Consider the following 20,443-nt stretch of genomic DNA (forward strand, 5'->3'; position numbering starts at 1 on the left):
TGTTGTTCAGAGGTCATTGTAGACCACTGCTTGAACTGTGAACTGGCTTACACAGCAAGAATCCATCAAAGTGCCTACCCACAGCGAAAATGTTTAACATCCCAAGAAATTTATCACGATGCAATTGAGCTGTAATACACAACTGTCAATAATAAATATATTTAAAGGCTAAACTGCCCTCTTTCCAATGAAGAACGCTATTGAACCTACTGTCAAAACATTTCATTCTAATCACTGGATGAGACAAGGGCTCAAGGATTTTGAGCAGTTAAGGAAGAATGAGGTCACATACTTCAGCTAATTTCTGTGGAGTACCTGAGCTGGACTGCCAAACTAGTGCACTCAAAACAATTTGTTTATGACAAGAATGTAATGGAAACAGGTTGCATTTCCCTGCACACAGTATCTAAAGGGGGACTGGCATATCATGATTTCTTCATATTACTCTTCATATGTCTCTATACAGCTCAAAATATAAAGTAAGTTTTGCTCTGTACCATAGAGATCTATGTGTTGTTACTTTCTTTTTTTGTAATAACAATTTTACAATTGCATTTTCATTAGTCAATGCATACATAAGGTAAGATTTGTAGAGAAGTGTCTTCCTCCGTGTTAACGACAACACACTGCATCCAGTCTGACCATTCTCCCTTGTTATTGTAACACCCGTTCACGCCCACCCAATGCTCGTTGTGTATGCGATCGATGTCTCCTTCTGGAACTGGCGCAGGCGGGGTCACCGGGTCATCTTCCAGGGTCTCCATCCTGGTCACTGGCCCACTGAACCCAGCACTGGGGCTCTCTGGGGACTCAATCTCTCTGGTTTCGAGCTCATCTTCAGCTGCAGAGGTTTCAGCGGAAGCGGCTGGAACCATGGGGTAATCCTCTTCCACTGGCGGCGACGGAGCACGGCCCGTTTCAAATATACCGCCGGGAGAGACACTCTGTGATAACCTTTCACTGGAGTCCAAATCAAATATGGATAGTGACTGCGACGGTGCTGGCGAATCAACTTCGTTCCCCACAGAACTGAAGTTGGTTTCCCAGTCCATTCCAAAGACACTTGGAACCTCCATGACAGAGCTCCTTGCTTTTGCGGGAGGGGAGTTTGATAGGGAAGCATTGTGTGATTGCCTTGGTGATTTTGCGTTAGCTGCAGTCTTGCTTCTCTTTGCGGGGCTTTGGTTACTTGCTCCGGGAGAAACATGTGGTTTCCTATTGGTCTTAGCACTACTTACAACGGGAGATACTTTCTCCTCTTTATTCACATGAACATGTTTTCTAGAGGTTCCAGGGGACAATGAATCAGTTGCTACATTTTTTGTCCTTTCCTTCGGTGACGAGGATCGTTCCTGTTTTAACCTCTTCAGGGAGCCTTTTTCCTTACTACTGCCCGGCTTTGGCGAAGGAGAAGACACTCGTGACCTTGGAGATGATGGTTGTACCGCATCTTTGATTAATGTCTTGACACGTACTCTCTCCTCCTTCACCGACATCCCATTCAAACTTGAATCGTCCTGTCCATTTCCCTCCCCTACCAATGATGGTGACCTGCCCTGGGAAGAGATTAACTTTTTCTGCGGAGGACCTCTGGAGGAGGGAGATATGGAAGGTGACGACTCGGCCTCCCGTTTTCTCCGCCGCTGATTCTCACTTTTGCTCTTGTCCACCGGCAATGTGTTTGTTGTCTGTTTCGGTGGCTTGGATTTCTGTCCGTCGGTGGTGGACAACCCCTCTTGACCCTTCCTGTCATCCTGACTCGGTGCAGGAGACTCGCTCTTTGGTGGTTGAGGAGTCTTTTGCAGGAACTGGGATTGCCACTGCCGTATTAGTGCTGCACATCGCTTTTTTATTGCGCTGTTTGACGTTTTCTTGCGGATAAGGTTGATGATCTTCCCCAACCTTGTTTCCTTGAATTGAAACAGAGAAGAATTTTGATAATCCAGAGCACATGTTCTTGCAAAGAAAAAGGTAGAAAGAAAAAATAATAATTTCAATACATACTATAAACGTATGTAACTCTCAATACTATTTCAGTGTTTCTGTTTTCTGGTTAAAGAGTCGCCTTAAAGTTCTTTATCATCTCTTAAAAACAAAGAACTGATACATAGTACAGATATATATTACTGTAAAAGTGGAAATTTTCGCGGTGTTCAAATTTTCGCGCATTTCGCGCAACCAGAAACTAGCGCGAAAATAAAAGCACGCGAATATTTTTGATTGCCATATGTGCCTGTGCGTGATGTCTTGATTCCGCGGAATTAAAAACACGCGAAACTCTTCCGACCCGGCCAAGCGCGAAAAATTAGTCACGCGAAAATATCCACTTTTACAGTACATGAAATTATACCACATGATTGTGTAGAATCTGAAAATACATAAAATTGATATTTGTTATTGATACTGGTATCACAAATTTGTCACTGTGAATGGTTTGGGAATGGCATACCAGTATTTTTAGCATATAATAGTGATTTACAGCCACAGCACATGAATATAAGCAAAAGTGACTAAGCATTAGATCATTGTACATGATCAATCATTAACAAGAAAACTCTGCAGCATTTCATTTTACTGGAATTGCACAGAGTTAGTTCTTTAGTCTATAGTTCAGAGCGTAGAGGAAAGAATTAATGTTCATTTCAGCCCTTTGTTGTTCAAAGGGCCGTATGTATGTATCACAACAAAAGTCTCACAAATAAATGACATAAAGGTTTCATTTTTCATCCTTTTTTTTTTAGTTAAATACCAAATATGTTTCACTAACCTCCAGAGCATCTTTGGTGATTGGATTGCCCTCCAAGAGGGTGACAGCTTTAGTGACACTTCCCATGTCGACAATCTGTCACAAAGACAAATAAAATCAAACAAACACAAGAATATCATAGCATGTAAGGAAGGCAATAATACAGTCATTTGGGAACAGTGCTGACATTCATTCATTTAACATGCAAACAAAGTCCTACATACAGTCAACCTTGCCTAAAGTCAAATCTATTTGGACTGAAGAAATTGTTCTTCCACTCGAGAAAATTCAACTTATGAGGGGTTAAAATCGATAGAATATAAAGAGAGGACTTGAAAAGACCTTCAACTTTGGCGATTATTTGACTTATGCGAGGTTGACTTAAGCAAGGTTGACTGTATTTTCACTGTTTTGTAGCAAAGTCGTACCTCGTCACAACGGTTGTCTTACAGCGCACAGTTTCTGGTGAACTACAGGGGAGAACCATCATCAGATATATAGGTTATGGTCAAGTTTCAGCCTTACTCCACATCACATGAAAGACACCAAATAGTTGAGAAAAGGAAAGAAGTCCCACATGCTGACAACCCTATGGTCCAGCATACCATGCAACTCCGAAAAGTTCTTGTTTCATAGTATTGATTTCAGTCTTGATTACCGGTTCCATATACTTGTTTCAGGATTTGCAATTGCTGTCTGCAGCAATGTGCGTTCTTCTTTCCTCTTCTTAGTCCGGGCAATCGATTTGATTCTCACTAGTTCACACGCTAATAAGAAACATGCATAATCTACCACACCACGTAACCAATTTAGACAGCCTTCCTCAAGTAGTCTTTCCGAAATCTCTCAAGAATTGTAAACAATGCAGTTTGGCTGACCTATACCAATGTGACTTTCCATCTCAAAAAACATGTCTTGTCTTTGAATTCATAGGCATCTACAATACATTGTAACTTGGTACCATCGCCCTCTTTGTTGTGAAAAACCATCTAAAGTGTCTACAGCCTTCTTCCGCTATTTGTTAGTCTACCCTTTATAGCTATCATTTATATGAAATATTGTGTGTATCATCTGCAACTGCCTTTACCACATGAAAGGCCACTTAATAGCAAAACATAAATAAGAAAAAGTTGTTTACTTTTCTGTTACCATACTTTGTGGGCAATGCTTTTCTTTGTCTACCTATCTTCATACAGTCTGTAGTGTATCTTGGAAGGGCCATCATATTGCAAATGGCACCGAGACTTACAGAAGAAATCAACCCCAAAAAATAAATAAACTTCAAAAGAAAGAGAAAAATATTCCCGACAGAATGATACAAAAACAAAAATTGGATAAGAAATAAGGAAGATACAGGTGTATGACATTTTGAAATTTCACATTTTCTCGGAAAATATTTCTTGACCAGTCTTTATAAATAATCATATCAGCAAGTTGATGATGTCATACCCTCAAAATTTTTCATATACTGTATATGCCGAATATTTCGCGAGGTTTTTATTTTCGCGAATTTCGCGAGTCAGGTGCTATTCACGAAATTAAAGACACGCGAAAATATTGACTCTGATCCCGATGTGGATGTGACGTATGCGTGCACATTTCTCTGTTCAGTACAAGACTCCACGATCGCGAATTTAACCACTCGCGAAATCGTTGGGAATTCCTGATTCGCGAAAATTTAGACTCGCGAAATATATGGCGTACACAATATGCTATCATGAACTTCGGAAAAATTGTAATTTTTAGCCAATACAAGTAAAAGCATGTTCCCATACCAAGATATATCAGAGTTAACATGAAAACACTCATTGCTCACCTCCAGCAGAAGAAGGCTGAAATAATACCCAGGGTTAACATATTATGTGTAAATAACATTAGCAAGACAAGGGAAGATCTAGACGCACTTTTCATAGAAAACACAATTTTGTCAGAATCCTTGTTTATATCATTCCACTAGCTACTGTTTAACATTGCTGGCGTCACACTTTCAAAATGGGGGGGGGGGGGGCACTTCCTGGTTTCATGAGCTGACAAGCAAAAAATTCTGGTGCCATTTCCGGGTTTCTTCAGCTGTCAAGCAAAAAAAATTTCTCATTCCACTTCAGGGTTTCTTCACCTGATGAGCAAAAAAAATATCTAAAAAATAAAATGCAAAGGCCTTACCGCACTAAAAGGTTTCATTCTATTTTTTTTTTCTACTGCCACTTCCGGGGTAAAAAAAGTGGGGGTGGGGGGCAAGATTTAAAATACAGTAATCAAAACTTTGAAAATTCACAACTTTTGAAAGGACAGTCTAGTTTTCCTCAAACTTCACCAAAACAGACTGCGTTCTTTCAATATTTCTGCATTTACCGATTCCATACATTTGTTTGGGGTATATCTCCAACGTTCCGCAACACTTGCGCAATTCTCTGTGAATTTTCAATTACCATTTATATTGCTAAAAGAATATTGGGAGAACATGATCAGGCTATGATACTGCACTTTTTTGCATGAGCAGTGTTGAATTTTATGCACAACTAGATACGTACTGCACAACCAATTCATTTGGTCAAAGCAAATACTTCTTACTAAAATTGATAAGATGGTTGTATTAAATTCTTGTGTACCTGGAACTTGTACTTCCACTTCGAGAATTCCAAGGTGAATCACCAAAGAAAATGTAAAAAAAAAAAAAAAAACAGAAATAAGAACGTCTGATGCTTTTCATTCACAAAACTGTAGGCTAACTTTAATAAAAGTTGTGAACAAATCTGCCTGTTCATGGACACTGGCACTTCCAATGAGCATAATCTGGATAAAAGATTTCTCTCTTCACGTTAAGTTCAGTGTTACAATGACAATGTGATTCAAGTAACCTTCACTTCCTTTCAGGATGTGCTACAGTACAAAAGACTATATCTATGGTGTTTGTACTGTTTATAGTAGGTATGGTTGAGTGAAGGTTCATCATTTGATTGCATATTGTATAGTGACTGATACTTAGAATTAGAATGATGTACCACCTTTCTGGTTGGCCATGCCGTTGCGGTTTAGAGCATGAAACCAGCTTTGGCCTTTTGCAAACAAAGAGCAAAAATAAAAATCATTAAATTTATTCATTTCGTACAGCCATAACTCCATATCTTGATATTCATCCTGAATAAAAGCCTAAGTCTTATTTCTATAGTATTACGTCAGCCTATCAAGTATTAGCATTTAAAATTTACTGCGATTATTCTATCTGTCCAAGCTTTCCACTAAAGGCAAAGCCACACTGAATTGGGTAGGCCTACACTACGTACACAAACTCCGATCCGCGACATGCATATTATCACGTACAGTTGTGTGGAAATGACATGCTCTCGCACATTCGAATGGGGGCGGAATGCTTCTTTGCGAGGAGGCGAGCTACCCGTCGCCGCCAACCCCGGGCAATCTCTGAGTGAGCAACACACAGCAGCATAATTCTTCCACGCACGTAAACCTGCGTTGAGATGCCAGCGGAAAGAGGTCGCAACGAATCGTCACGAAATCATCAACGACGTGGGTTCACATCTCGCTTGCGCATGCGCCCCCCGAGACCTCTCATAGGCCCCGTTTGGGTCAACACTTCATTCTGCGGCAGGCGAGCTTACAGTGTACAGGAACCTTCGCCGGTCTAAGATAACGCGACAACATTCGGATCCATGCAAAATTCAACCGCTAAACCAGCTTAGAGTCAAACATGCGATATACCACTTTGATCTACGGGAACTGAGCTACGATCTCATCGGATTTCTACACTTTGACAAGTATTATTCGAGTCGCAATCTCAGCGAAATCTGCGATCTTCACGATGGAAAAATCATTTGCGATGAGCATGCGGCTGGCTATGGCAAATCACCATTGTGAACTCAACACGCGAGAAACGTTGGCGATTCCAAGCTAAAATCACAGGAAGCAGAGTAAAATATCATATATACATGCTTACATTATCATCTTTGTCGATAGCCGTGAGCAGCAGCTCCTTTATCTGGCTCGGGGTTGGCGGCATTAGACCATTTCTAAGCGGCCAAATGGAGCCCTAGTGCCGTAGTCCTGCTCTGAAAGCAGTGTACAGACATCACGGATATTTCTTACATGCGTGGTGTATTATGGGATGAAGCACTGCCGGAACTTGGCACATGACGTCACGTATACGCGCGGCGCGGCATCACTTTCGTGAAGAAAAAAGAAAAGGAAAAAGAAAAAAAAAGAACCAAAATCATCCCTTTCAAACGCAGCTCTAGACATACTTTCGCATATTTAACCGAACATTTTATCCAGTTGATTATAACATTCCCCCCCTTCATGGTATTCTTTTTACCATGCCTTGCAAATTCATTCCTGTAATTGAACCTCAAAATATCAGAGAACATGAGACTCACTAAAATTCGTCATATCCCATTGAATGGTAAACAGAACAAAAAATGCAGACAGAAAGACTCAAGAATGAGAGAAAAAAAAAAAAGAACCGGGAGATCGACTTTTTACTTCGATCCCCTACACGATCAACGCATGCACACTCCTATCCGCGTACAGAGAGAAGATGCAATACAATAATGTAAAGTGTATTTGTCCCTGTCATGTATACACAAACTACTTGTGTGCCTGTTCACACGATATTTATGCAGTATAGAACAGTGTGTACACTTTACAAGAAGACAGCTAACATTTAACTAGGCCAAACGATACTGAACTTTTTGTTTAATTAATGCAACGTAATAATTGACAATTAGACACACTTGGAAGCCCCGACCATTCCAGGCAACTACAATTTACATGTGTATGGCTTCAAATTTTAATTTACTCAGTTCACTGTACAACGTACTGGTATGATCCTTATGGGAATTAACAGAGTACTGAGTACATGTATATGGGCCAGCAAGGGCAGATAAAACAAATTATCAAAGCAGACAACGTAGAGCTTCGACAAATATCCCGTAGAAGAAACTAATGACTGGTGGGTGACTAATTTATATTTATACAATGACGTAGATGATTATTTCTTTAGGGTCATGCAATTTTCATTTACACTGTATTTATTCTCTTTTAATCAGCACTATAAGCTATTTCCTCGCCATAAATTAACATCTACGAATTCAGTCAGCATGCAGTAAACCCTACATTTTCCTTTTCTTCTATGCTTTCTAGTACTATAAGAATAATTTTTATTGCTCGAACAATGCGATTACGTTTTAGCTTCTTAATGAATACATTTCAGACGAATGGCAATTAAAGTATACTTTTAGTAAAATGAATAGTTATGTCATAAGTTATAAGTCATAAGTTATGATCATAGTCCTTCGAAGTGATATTTTTTACTATGTTTAATTCCCTAGAAATTTGATGTAAATGCTATAAACACGACTTTTATGATTTAAAAAAAAAAAAGTCGCTACCGTGGGAAGGGTATTCCCCTCCCACACCTTTCCCCGCTCGGTCGCTTCGCTCCCTCGCCGAGGATCTGCACACCGTCACATTGCGAAGGACATATGTACCCCCGTATGTTAATAATCCAATCCTTCGCAATGATTCTTTCCACTGTTTCATCCACTAGAAATCTGCTTTTAAATGCTCTATAAACGCGACCTTTTTTCTCCGTTTTTACAAAAAGTCCCTATCCACCGTGGGAGGAGGCTCCCCTCCCACACCCCCCCCCCCCCCGCTCTGTCGCTTCACTTGATCCCTCACCGAGGACCGAGGACCGTCACATATGGGTCATAATGTATCCCCCATAGGTTATAATCATACTAATTCGCAATGATTCTTTCCACTTTTTGATTCCCTAGAAATTTGCTTTTCTGAATGCTCTATAAACGCGACTTTTGTACTCCGTTTTTACAAAAAGGGTCTACCGTGGGAGGGGGTATCTCCCCTCCCCCGTTCGATCGCTTCGCTCGATCCCTCGCCGAGGACTGAGGACCTACCATCCCCCGTATAGGTTATAATCGTAGTGATTCGCAATAATTCTTTCCACTTTTTGATTCCCTTGAAATTTGCTTTAAATGCTCTATAAACGCGACTTTTGTACTCCGTTTTTACAAAAAGTCCCTACCGTGGAGGGGGTATCGCCCCTCCCCCCGCCCTCTCACGGTCACATGATGTGCCCCCGTCGAGATTTGCCCCGCCCCCCCCCCCAAAAAAAAACACACACAAACACACAAACAAACAAAAACAAAAACAAACAAAACAAAACAGCAGTGTTCCGGCGTGCAGCTCCCCCCCCCCCCCCCCACCCCCAATTACTTGGGAAAAAAAAAAATATATATATATAATAGAGCATGCAATTATGCTTAAAATCGCAAGCTGGCAACCCTAACAATGAAAAATCTCCCTACTGTGGGAGGGGGGATACCACTCCCACACCATCCCCCTCGCATACACAGCTCAGCCCCTAAAATCCCCTCCTTGGAAAAAAAAAAAAAACCTAGATCCGTCCCTGCCGAAGATTTGTTAATCCTAAAATGAAAAGAATTTGTGACGTACAAACGAATCGAACCTTGTTTTGGTTACGGACTAACAACCCTTTGGAATAATAAACTTTTTTTCGGACAACAACATATAGACCTTAACGATTGTTGGGTAATGCAAAAGCCTTCAGAACAACGACTTTTGTTTCATTCTTCGGAATATCGAACTTTTTCAACAGCGAACTGTTATAACGGAACTGACATAGGCTAAAACAAACAGACATCGCTTTTGAAATGCATTTGAGTGTGGATTATTCTATATAGGCCTATACTTTGCGTTACTTAATAAAGAGAAAGAATCTATCTTTGAATGAAACCGAATCGAAATATAGATGTGTATTGAGTAAAAGCAGCAATATTGATAGAACACATCAGTGAAAATTTTAGGTAAATCAGACAACCATTATTGAACGACAGTGAACTTTTAAAGTTGTGATGCCATCACTTTGACTTCATTTTTGACAATACAAAAAAAAAAAAAAATCAGAATTCCATAAAATTTCATTCTTCATGAAAAACGTACAGATGTTTTGACTTGTTATTGACATAAATGTTGAAGGTACATTGTATTATTCCCTGTTAGACATGTTACATGAAAGAGGAGAGGCCGGGGCAAGTGCTCTTCCATTATGCTAGAAAATTGATTTCTATTTTGATATTCTTCACATAATTGTTGTCAATAATGACGTCATGAAGTATGAGGCTTCTTAAACTTCTAGTGATGACGGCAGCGAAAGAATTCTAAAAATTCATAACTTTAGAATCGATTGTCCGATTTTCCTCCAACTTTCACTAATGTGTTCTACTAATATTACTGATTTCACTCAATCCAAATGTACTAGGTATCGAATGAAATTCGTGATGTCCAACTGTCACCTGTTCAGGGCGGTGAATTCCAAATCAATGAATGGCCAGCGGAATCGGAGGGAAGGGGCTCGCCCTACCCCCCCCCCCCCCAACTTTTTGTGCACCTTACAAAGGATGATACATAAGGTGTCATCACTTTGGGCCCCCGTATTTTGTTTAACCTGGAAGTACGTAAGTGGTACTAAAAAGAAATACAAGTAGATAGAGATCGTCAAGAGTGTTAAGTGTGAGCGCGGTGAAGAAACCCGGAAGTGGAAGAGGTTGTTGTTGTTGTTGTTGTTGTTGTTGTTGTTGTTGTTGTTGTTGTTGTTGTTGTTGTTGTTGTTGTTGTTGTTGTTGTTGTTGTTGTTGTTGTTGTTGTTGTTGTTGTTGTTGTTGTTGTTGTTGTTGTTGTTGTTGTTGTTGTTGTTGTTGTTTGTGGGGTTTTTTTTTTCTTGTAAGCTGAAGAAACCTGGAAGTGGAAGGGGAGAGATGGGCAGAGGACCTTTTTTTTTTTTCTTTTCTTTGCTTGTTAGCTATCATGAAACCCGGAAGTACCCCCCTTCCCCCCCCCCCCCCAAACACACACACACACTTTTGAAAACGCTCCGCCGGGCCTGCACACGAATTTCTAGTGTTTCCAATATGATGCACAAATGCAGTGCGCTTCCGTTTGATATAGCGAACACGACATTTCGGTGAGAACTGGAAAAAGAAAAAGAAAAAGAGAAAGAAAGAAGTCAGATCCCCAAATTATCATCTATCACACCTAGGCCTATATATCTTTATGTGTTTTGTTTATTCGGCTATAACAAATTCCAATGCAAACACACACACACACACACACACACACACACACACATACACGCACAAAAAATAAACAACACACATACACACACATTAACATACACACGCGTTACGTGCAACAGACATCATAGGCCTATAGATGGATGAACATTGATACCGAGTACAAACAGTGTATACTATTTTCTTGGAACACTGTCATGATTATGTCAAATTTCGCATTACACGAGTTAGGTCGATAGTTACATACAATTGTAAGAATTGTCTCTATGCTCAATTAAAGTCCAAGATAAAACTACAAATCCAATTCAAATACTGTACAGGCATGTAGATAGTCTCAGTACGTCACCATCTGGAGAATTTTTTTATTACTACCCTATGTTTTTTACTTTGTGCATGTACTTTGAATTAACAGTTACTTTGTTATTTTGTTGCAGGGCCTCCAAGAATACAAGTCCATACACCTCTGATGGGGCTACCCTTATGAGTAAAGAATACTGAATGTAAATGAATGAATATTTCTTCCTACAGTTTATTTTTATGTGTCAGCTGCACCTGTCGCACTCCAAGACACTCTAGTCATCATTTACCTTAATAATTACTCTGGAAGTTAGGCAGACATCAATATACACATTAATTTACAAATTTCTGAAGACCCAACAGTGCCATATTTCTAAAAGAAAACCGAAAAGAAGTAAAGATATTAGTTTTTAATAAGTGGTAAAATTTATCAATTTCCATGAAAACCTGAAGACTATCGAGACCAGCTGCACTTTGCATAAGTTTACATCTCACAAAATCAAGTGTTTATAATACAAGGGAATTGGACAGTATTAGATACAAATAAAAAAAAAGTCTTTTATTGAAAAAGAGTACTTTCACAGATACCTTGTACATCTACACCACTGTCAGAGTGTATTATCTTACAAAACAATTCAACAAGAAAAGTGTACAAATGCACTAGAATTTCACAGTTCTATGTGTATTACTTTAAGTAATGCATGCAAGAGTGTTTGCTCTGCCAGTGTAACCACTTCTTGCAGAAAATGAACAGAATATTCCATTACAGTATTACAGATCTACTTTCCTAAAACTCATTGCAATTTTAACAGCTTCATTCATAAATGAATATGTATGTAGACCTTCTTTTTTTGTCTCAGAATAAACAAAATGATCTACACAAGGATGTGATTTATGCAAAATGTGAATATGCTTGTATTTGATGGCAGGAGAAATGTCTTCAAAAACATTAATTCATATTCTCAATCAAATAGAGAAAATAATTGTGTATAAATCATTCTCCACAACCACAAAAAGTAACACAGTTTTTGCTTATCAGGCACATATAGATGAAATGCATTGGAAAATGCCATGATAATTCAGACCAGCTAAACTCAAATGTAATAGTACTTGCCAAGAAAAATAACTGCGGATTGCACACCTCCACAACATTTACAATGTAGAACAGAGTTACTTTCCATGCACCAATGCAGTGCCTCCAAAAATAAGACAATATACATTGTACATGTATATACATGTACAAACCTAGTATCAAATGTATATTTTGAGGACCAGTGAAATTTGAATAGCAGACTAACCTATCACAGCATCTCAAAAATATGCATCAAGGTCATTTTACAAATAAAGGTCAAATGCTAAATAAAGTCCACATTTGGTTTGCTTAAAGAAAGAGTCAAATTCAATTCTTTCCTCTTAGCAAAAATTGCACATACAACCTGGAGTAACTCACTCTTGCCCTTTCTAAAAAGAAACAAATCAAACTGAATACATGTACACCTGTACCTCAATACAAATGTAAAATATAATGACTTACTATATTTTTTTAAAAAAAGTTTGGGTGGTTTAAGTAATGACATTTCACAAACATGTGGGGAGTATTATACAGTAATATGACCAAGACAAGTATATCACTAGCAGTGCCCCACTTCATAAAAGATGTTAGGATAGCAACTCTTGCTTAGATTGGCAACTTCGCATAGCAACAGCCAATCAGGAAGCTGGATTCTTGCTGTTACCACACCAATGGACATTCCAGCAGGAGTTGTTATCATATCAACTTTTTTTTTTTAATGAAATTAGGCCCACATGTTATGTGAGATGGTTTAGCAAACTAAAATCTTTATTTGGTTTTCAAGATCTCAATTAATTATTTTATTACAATAAATTATTGTGCAGTACTATGCAGTATCAAAACATAATCTTACTTGAACAATGAAAATGAAATAACCAAAAGTAAGCACAACCACATAAAGCATCATCTTGTAAATGACAACATATGTGATACACGACAGTCAGAGTTGATATTGGCTAAATACATTTGGCAGTGGTTGTGGTAGAAACAAATTTACCAATGTCTCAAATTATAGGCAAATATTAACCCTCAACAAACATGACACCCACTTCCAGTGGTGCGTACATGTATCATGATGCCAATGACACTGCCGAAATGACTGGCAATGTTAATGTCCAAAATGCAGATCATGTATACACAGGCAAAAATAAAATAGACTGCAATTACTTCATATTTTCAAATGTTTCATGTACACTGTATTCAAAAACATAGCAGACAAATTAAACTCTTTCTGTTCAAATGATAACCAATGGAACAGCCCCTTTGGCAATTATACAAATAAACCAAAATATACACACACAAGACCGACTTCATACTTATCATTGGGTGCTAGCTGAATGCCATACTGACATTACATATTGCAAGAAAGGAAATCATGTATCACTTCCATCAACTGTTTGTGGATTTGTAATTGCTGATACTTCTACATGTATGGAGACGGCAAAATAATTGACACTTATAAACATGGTCTTGGAGACTGTTATATGTCACAAGTGCTATTCAGCACATCTTGTAGAAGATATACAAAAAAAAAAAAAAAACCTGTCAGTTTGTAACAATTGCATCCATCACACAAGCAATCAAAAGTGCAAACACTTTCCTGATCATTAACACTCATTCAATATTCTAACTAACAAGTGTTTTTCTCTTCTTTTTAAAGAATAGGGGCCTGATTTTGTGTGATGATGCTGCCTGAATGGTAAATTTGATTTTACAAGTCACAATTGGCATGATTTGTAATTTCCTTGTAAGGTTACACACTTTATAAGTGACAACAGGAAAAAAAAGACCTTTCAGGCATAGCAATACATGAAAATTTTCACTTTAAAAGCAACATGTATTTTGAAACAATTCTCCTGAGTTTCCTTTGCCTAAAACATAAGGCACATTGTAGTTTGAGTTGCCATGTCTTCTAATTCTTTTCACAACATGACCAGTCAAGCTTTTGCTTTAAAGTTGAGAAATTTTTTTTTTTGCACCACCTGCAATAAAGAAGAAGCGAAAAACAAAGAAATACATGTATACATACATATTGCTATGCTTTGCTTATTTAGAAAATGCTGTCTAGGTCTAAGAAAGCAACTTGAATGTAATCTTCATGAGATACTTCTTGATGTTATTTAAATCTACCTTCGAAAGAAAGAAGATCATAAAATTACTATTAATGGCAATAATCCATGTGCATCTCAACAGCAATTTGCATTCCAAAATTTAAATAATCTTAAAGCCACCATAACAATTCAGAACATAAAAAAAAGAGCATCGAGAATCAAATACACTTCCATTCTCATGATGTTTGAACAATTCTTTTTTTTTAAGTCTGTTGTTGTTGGGGTCTTTTTTTGACAAGTCATGCACAATATGCTTGGTTTCTCTGAAATCGCATCAATCGGCCATCATCCGCTGAGCAACAATGTTACGGTAGATGATTGAGACATATATCAGGAGGATGAGCACCACAAAAATATCGTCAAAAAAGCCCAGGACTCCAAAGACGGCCTCGGGAATGATATCGAGAGGAGAGATGAGGTACATGAAGGCGACGACGAGACAGAGCAGAATCCTGAACCGGAACATCCAGACGAAGCCGTGCGGGGTGAAGAACTCCCTGACGGCATGGCGCAGCAGCATTGGAAGATCGTAGATGTAGTCCATAATCTGGCAGAGGGGTTAACAGGTGGATTTGGGGAAACAGTGTGAAACAAATCCATTGCAGACATGCTACAGTTTTACAATTACACCCACATCCAAAATAGTGTTTTTAGCACTAACCATGAAGCCCTTGTGCACCTTGCAGGAGTTTATACAATGTACCAGACTTGTGTCCACCAATAATTTGCTACAGATAAGACAAATAAATATGCCCTGAAAATATAAAATGGGCAAATTCCTGGAAATATTCCCTTCATTTGGTAGGAAAATGGAGGTCCAGTATTATTAACTATTGTGGTGATCTGTATGCCAAATAAATTGCCATATATGCAGTATATTTCATGGTGTATTCATTTTTGCATATTTCAAGAGTTGGCTGATATTCATGAAATTAACAGCTCATGGAGATGTTGCCTCTGGTAATAAAATTCATTGTACGTCATCTTCGAGGTGAGAAATCACTAACTGTTCTCTTAAAATGGAATAATACTTATCACTCATTTCGTCATCATGGTTCTCAATTGCAAATTCGACCGACTGCAATACTGTCTCACATGTTGGGATGTCCAAATTTGTGAAATAGTCTTGTGAAATATATTGCGAAATATATGCCATACATATATGCGGTATGTGAAGCCCCAACGATTTAGGATTATGGCATGCTTACTGGTCTAGGCTCCCCAGAGAATCTTCTATTGTAATCCCTGATTTCAGCTGAGACTCTTCTGCCTTCATCACTGTTCTCCTCCCCTTCTTGGAAGATTGGAAGAATCATTGTCACCTGAAAAACAAAACAAAACAAGAGTCTAACACTGTAATGTCCCATTGCAATGTTTGATGGCATCTGCAATTTTCAGTGATGCAGGATAATTTTTCAGGGAGATGTTATTTACAACTATCCACATCAAGCTTTTCTGACTGCAAAATTGACTTTAAGAGTTCTGAGAGTACCTACATCACATTCCTAGTATAATTCATAAATTTGCATCATTTCGACAAAAACAGTGACATTTTTCTAATAACATTCATCATTCTCCGGGTAAATTCACAGAACAACTTACATAAATGTGTTCAATTTGTCCATTGACAATGTTTGCATACTTTCTGGCCTTAACAATACCTTCTTTAAGAAACTTGACGCAGTGGCCCTTCAAATGTTATGATACAGCTCTCTAATCTTGGAATGTTTTTGGCTTGTCCTTAACCCACTGAGGATGAGTCCCGAGTATACTCGGGCAAGTGTCTATGGAAAATGCAAGTTGTAGCAAAATCAGCCCATCCTCAACGGGTCAATAAATTTGGCAGATGACGCTGGCTGCGAAAACGGCTAATCAGATACTATTCCTGTCAGACAACCTGTACCAATTTTCCACAAGACATGCTTGTTGTCAGTTACATAATGAAAACTACCTATCCTAGGGAATAATTTTCCTGGTATCGCATCGCAATTTACTATGCATTTTTACAACACTGCTACACAAACTAACTTTTGTGTAGCAGTTTTCTTCCATAGAAGTGTACAGGATAACATTTAAAATATTGTTCATCAGCTGAAATTGCTAATCAATTTTGAGTTGGAAATTATTCCCTGCTATCCACCAGTTTGTTCATTTTATCATTATCATTATTACTAATTACTATCACTTAAAAGCCATTTTCTTTAAGGTGAATGAAGTAAGGGTCAAGTGAAGATGCAATTATAAAGATTCATAAATAAATATTGACAGACTAGCAACCTCATCATTTTTTTTAATAACTCTGTGAAGTAAAGGTCTATTTCTATATTCAAAAATACAACATTTTGTGGAATCAAATAGTCACATCCATGGTAGTCACTTCTCGTACCCAGTCCCTCAGTTGAAATAAAACTGTCAGCAGCACACATTCATCCCAAAGCCTTTTCAAAACTGATGCTCACAGACAATGACATAACGTAATTTTACATTTGCTGCTTTCTTACCCTTTGTCTGCATACAGGACAACTAATAGCTCCAAGCCATGTCCCATGTCTCCAATAGGCAATTAAACAGTTACCTGAAATGCAATTGCACAGGATCAGCTTTATACTTTAAAGTGTCATAAATGTTACAATGTTCTATCAGTCTGCATGCTTTTGTTTTGTTCTGCACTTTGTACAACTCTGTAAAGGGTACTTATACATGACACAAGAAGTTAAGAACAAAATCATTTTCACAGAATGAAATGCTTTGAATTGTCAGTAACGAGCAATTAATTCACTTGATCCCTATGTATAATCATTTTGAACTAATACTGAAATTGAAAAATTCTGGGATTTCATACCTTAAACTTTACTTGTTTTTCTCATCAGCAAGACTAATCGGAATTTTAAAAGATTATTACACACTTGTTTGTAAACTGCATTGAGTGTCCTTTTTTTCTATTAACACGAAATTTAAGATATTTACAGGCACTTAATTGGCAAAAAAAAAAAATGCCAAATCAAATGTAAGGCTCACCACAGAATACATGGCCACAGTTGGTTTCCGCCGCACATTCCTTTTCCTGGAGGCATATTGGACATGCAGCGTCTACATTGTACCGCTGTGTGGGGACGGTTGGAGTTGTGTTCGTTGCCCCATTTTGTCCGCTGTCACTCTGTCCTGGTGTGGCCCCAAACTGACCTTGAGCCTGGGCCGGTTGGTTTGCTCCATCAGCCGGGAGGCCTAGTCTAGTTCTGGTTTGTTGAACGTAGGCAGCATTTTCTGGATGAATTACACGAGTTGTATCCCTATCACGGGAAAGCAAAAAAGGCGGGTCCACAAAGTCAGTGTTTATGCATCATTTTGTGTGTGTGTGTGTGTAATTGTTGTTGTTGTTGACTGTTGTATTTTCTTCACTTTCTCTGATATGTCTTCCCACGCACATTTTGTATTTTTGTTATGATTGCATCTTAATTCTTAGATTCTATACAAACAAAGCAATTTTACTGAAGACATGTTCCTTAGCCATTTACTTATCTGGCAAGGTAGGTGTCTCACTTCATTTTCTTCAATTTATCCTCCTTCCTGGGTAGCAATTTATCCTCCTTCCTGGGTAGCAATTATCAAATCAACTTGCTGACTATTTAATACATGTCACTTTGCAAGAAGGTTGGCATTGCATGTAGCAGTAAATGTCATATCATGATAACCTTTTCTTTTTTTGGGGGGGGGGGGGGGGAGCTAGGAGCCACCCTGTAGATGCACAATCCATACATACACAGTAAAGAGATGAATCATGTGAATTAATGAAAAGACCCTAAACAATAAATACTTGTAATAGATATGACAAGAATCATTCTTTAAGTAAAAATCATATTTTGTCATCACAATTATTCATCTGCTTGTAATCTTTTACACAAGCATGACAACTGACTGAGCTCTCCATTGTCATACTTGTTAGGAGTAAGGAACTTGACAATGAACTTGATATCCGGTATTCAACATCTTGCGTGTCAAGAATTACAAAGTGGTTTAGGCAACCCCTCCTAGCTAGCCCCCACATATGGCACACGCTAGCAGACGTAAGGCAACTCTAGTTTTCTTTCAGTCCCATTTATTACAAAACACGTTATAAATTTGCGGGCATAAACATTCCCAACTTACCGATTCATATACGCGATAAAAAGAGGAATTGCGACCACTAAACACAAACCCACAAAGTGGATCAGCTCGTCTCCAACACCCTCTATGAGCGTGCCAGTCTCCGGTACGTTCATTTCCACCCTGAAAACTACAAAATATCTCTAACGTTATATTTATTGGAAGGGACGTGTCGGTCTAGGCGTCTGACGTTCCGCAATACAAAATCCTATGCTTCGTGTAAAAATGTTGACAAGGACCAGTGCTAGTAGTGTAGTGGACAACGGGCGCCCTGGCTTTCGGGTCGGCGGGTGGGACGGGGAGGCTCGAGAGGTCTCTCTACCCCAGCTCACGTAGCCAACTCCGTTGAATTTTCATTTCCGCGTTCCGTCGCTCATCAATCACATTGCATTGCAGCAGAAATGGGGCCCTGTTGCAGTGAATGTGGGCATCAGTAGATGGCGCTGTTTAGATCTAGGCAGAGCGGGTTGACACGCTCTGGTTCTATGGAAGTTGAGGGAAGTATAGATGATAATGGTAGAAATATAAACAACAACAACAACAACAATCATCATCATCATCATCATCATCATCATGGTCCTTAACAACAACCATGATGATAATCATTACCATTATCATGATCATACTTATATAATGATGGAGAGGGGAGCTCTCTAGACAAAGCAGCGACTTTATTACTGAGACAGCCTGATTATTATTATTATTATTATTATTTTATTTGGCTTTCAATCACAAATACATTTTTCGAAATCAGAAAATTGTACATTGGAGTGGTAAGGGGGCACCAGGTTGGGTAGCCCGGGTCTGGAAAGAGCCAACTAAATGACTTAGGCCCTCAGGCCATCCTCCCCAACCCACCTGGTGCACTCAAAACAGTCAGTTTACAATATAAAAAATACAAATTTCATTAACAGGCATACATAAAAAACAAAAACAAAACAACTGTTTCTTTGTAAGTGTCAATTTGAGATATGTGAACCTACCAATCTTTCTTATTCCATTCAGATATCAGAGGTCATTTTCTAAATAAAATACTACTAAGAAAAAAAAAATTATACATTGCATATATGTATGTCAGCTCTTAAATGACTACCGACATCAAAACCTATACTGCGTGTGAAAATGCATACAGTTAATGAACAATGTATGAATTTGAAATTTGAAATTCGCGAGTTTAACTTTCTACTTGCCACCCATCATCATCACCATCACCCCTGCTAGTTCACAGACGAGTTATGGAAAGTGTGGGTATTTATGGGTTAGTATTAACATCTTTTGGATAAATTTTTCACCAGAGAGGTATAGGAAGAAAAGTGAAGCAATCGACACATCCCACCCCCTCCCCCTTGTGCAGGGATGGATCCCGGAATTCCATGTAAGTGTAAGGGAGGAGCCTTTACAAAATTAAAGGGGTGCATGCGCTCCCCATTTTTTTTCTATTTTTATCTCGTTTTTTTTAAACAAAAAATAAAGACGGGGCGTACGCCTGGTGCCCCCCCCCCTCCCCCCTCAGGATCCGCCACTGTTGTGATATGCTGGAGACCCAGAGGGTCGTTTAGAGTTTTTATTGTGCTTGCAAGTTCCATTGTTTTTTCCCGATTCAATTGTTTTCTTCTTTGTTGCGTTGTTGCAAGATGTTTTCTTTATGCAGCAACAAAGATCGTGAGTGATAGGAGTGTAGGAGACTGCACCCCCTTCCAAAACTCTCTATATATTTTGTCCCCTTATCGTATGCAAGTTATTGAGTGATGTGATACATGCGGGGGCGGATCCTGGAAATCCGTAAAGGGGAGGCGCCTTTACAAAATTAGTGGTCGGTGCAAGCACCCTCCCCCTCCATTTTTTTACTTTTTCTTTCTTTTGTTTTAACCTAAAATAAAGAGGGGGCGTGCCCCCGGTGCGCCCCCTCTGGATCCACCACTATACGTGCATTCAGTAACAGCAAGAT

The 20,443-nt window shown here is 38.7% G+C and overlaps 2 protein-coding genes across 4 annotated transcripts; both read right to left on the minus strand.

The window, feature by feature from the left end:
* Positions 1-301: 301 nt before the first annotated feature.
* LOC139714268 (uncharacterized) lies at positions 302-6,820 on the minus strand. 3 transcript variants are annotated; one of them, XM_071625983.1, is made up of 3 exons: positions 6,699-6,820; positions 2,768-2,842; positions 302-1,910 (listed from the first exon to the last, which is right to left on the minus strand). In XM_071625983.1, the coding sequence occupies exons 1-3, from the start codon at positions 6,759-6,761 to the stop codon at positions 561-563; spliced, it is 1,488 nt and encodes a 495-aa protein (XP_071482084.1). In that variant the 5' UTR covers positions 6,762-6,820; the 3' UTR covers positions 302-560. The 3 variants fall into 3 exon arrangements, with proteins under 3 accessions (XP_071482084.1, XP_071482085.1, XP_071482086.1); XM_071625984.1 differs by having other exon boundaries at positions 6,031-6,794; XM_071625985.1 differs by lacking the exon at positions 6,699-6,820 and adding an exon at positions 6,068-6,101.
* A 7,806-nt stretch (positions 6,821-14,626) lies between these two features.
* Positions 14,627-18,611, minus strand: LOC139714266 (E3 ubiquitin-protein ligase RNF170-like). The gene is made up of 5 exons (XM_071625981.1): positions 18,499-18,611; positions 17,371-17,642; positions 16,854-16,927; positions 15,561-15,674; positions 14,627-14,899 (listed from the first exon to the last, which is right to left on the minus strand). Exons 1-5 carry the CDS (start codon positions 18,609-18,611, stop codon positions 14,627-14,629), a joined length of 846 nt encoding a protein of 281 aa, XP_071482082.1.
* Between the last annotated feature and the right edge of the window lie 1,832 nt (positions 18,612-20,443).

The sequence above is a fragment of the Diadema antillarum genome, unplaced genomic scaffold, assembly GCF_040938485.1.
Source record: "Diadema antillarum isolate AM-2024a unplaced genomic scaffold, OU_Dant_1.0 seq00002212_RagTag, whole genome shotgun sequence".
Lineage (NCBI taxonomy): Eukaryota > Metazoa > Echinodermata > Echinoidea > Diadematoida > Diadematidae > Diadema > Diadema antillarum.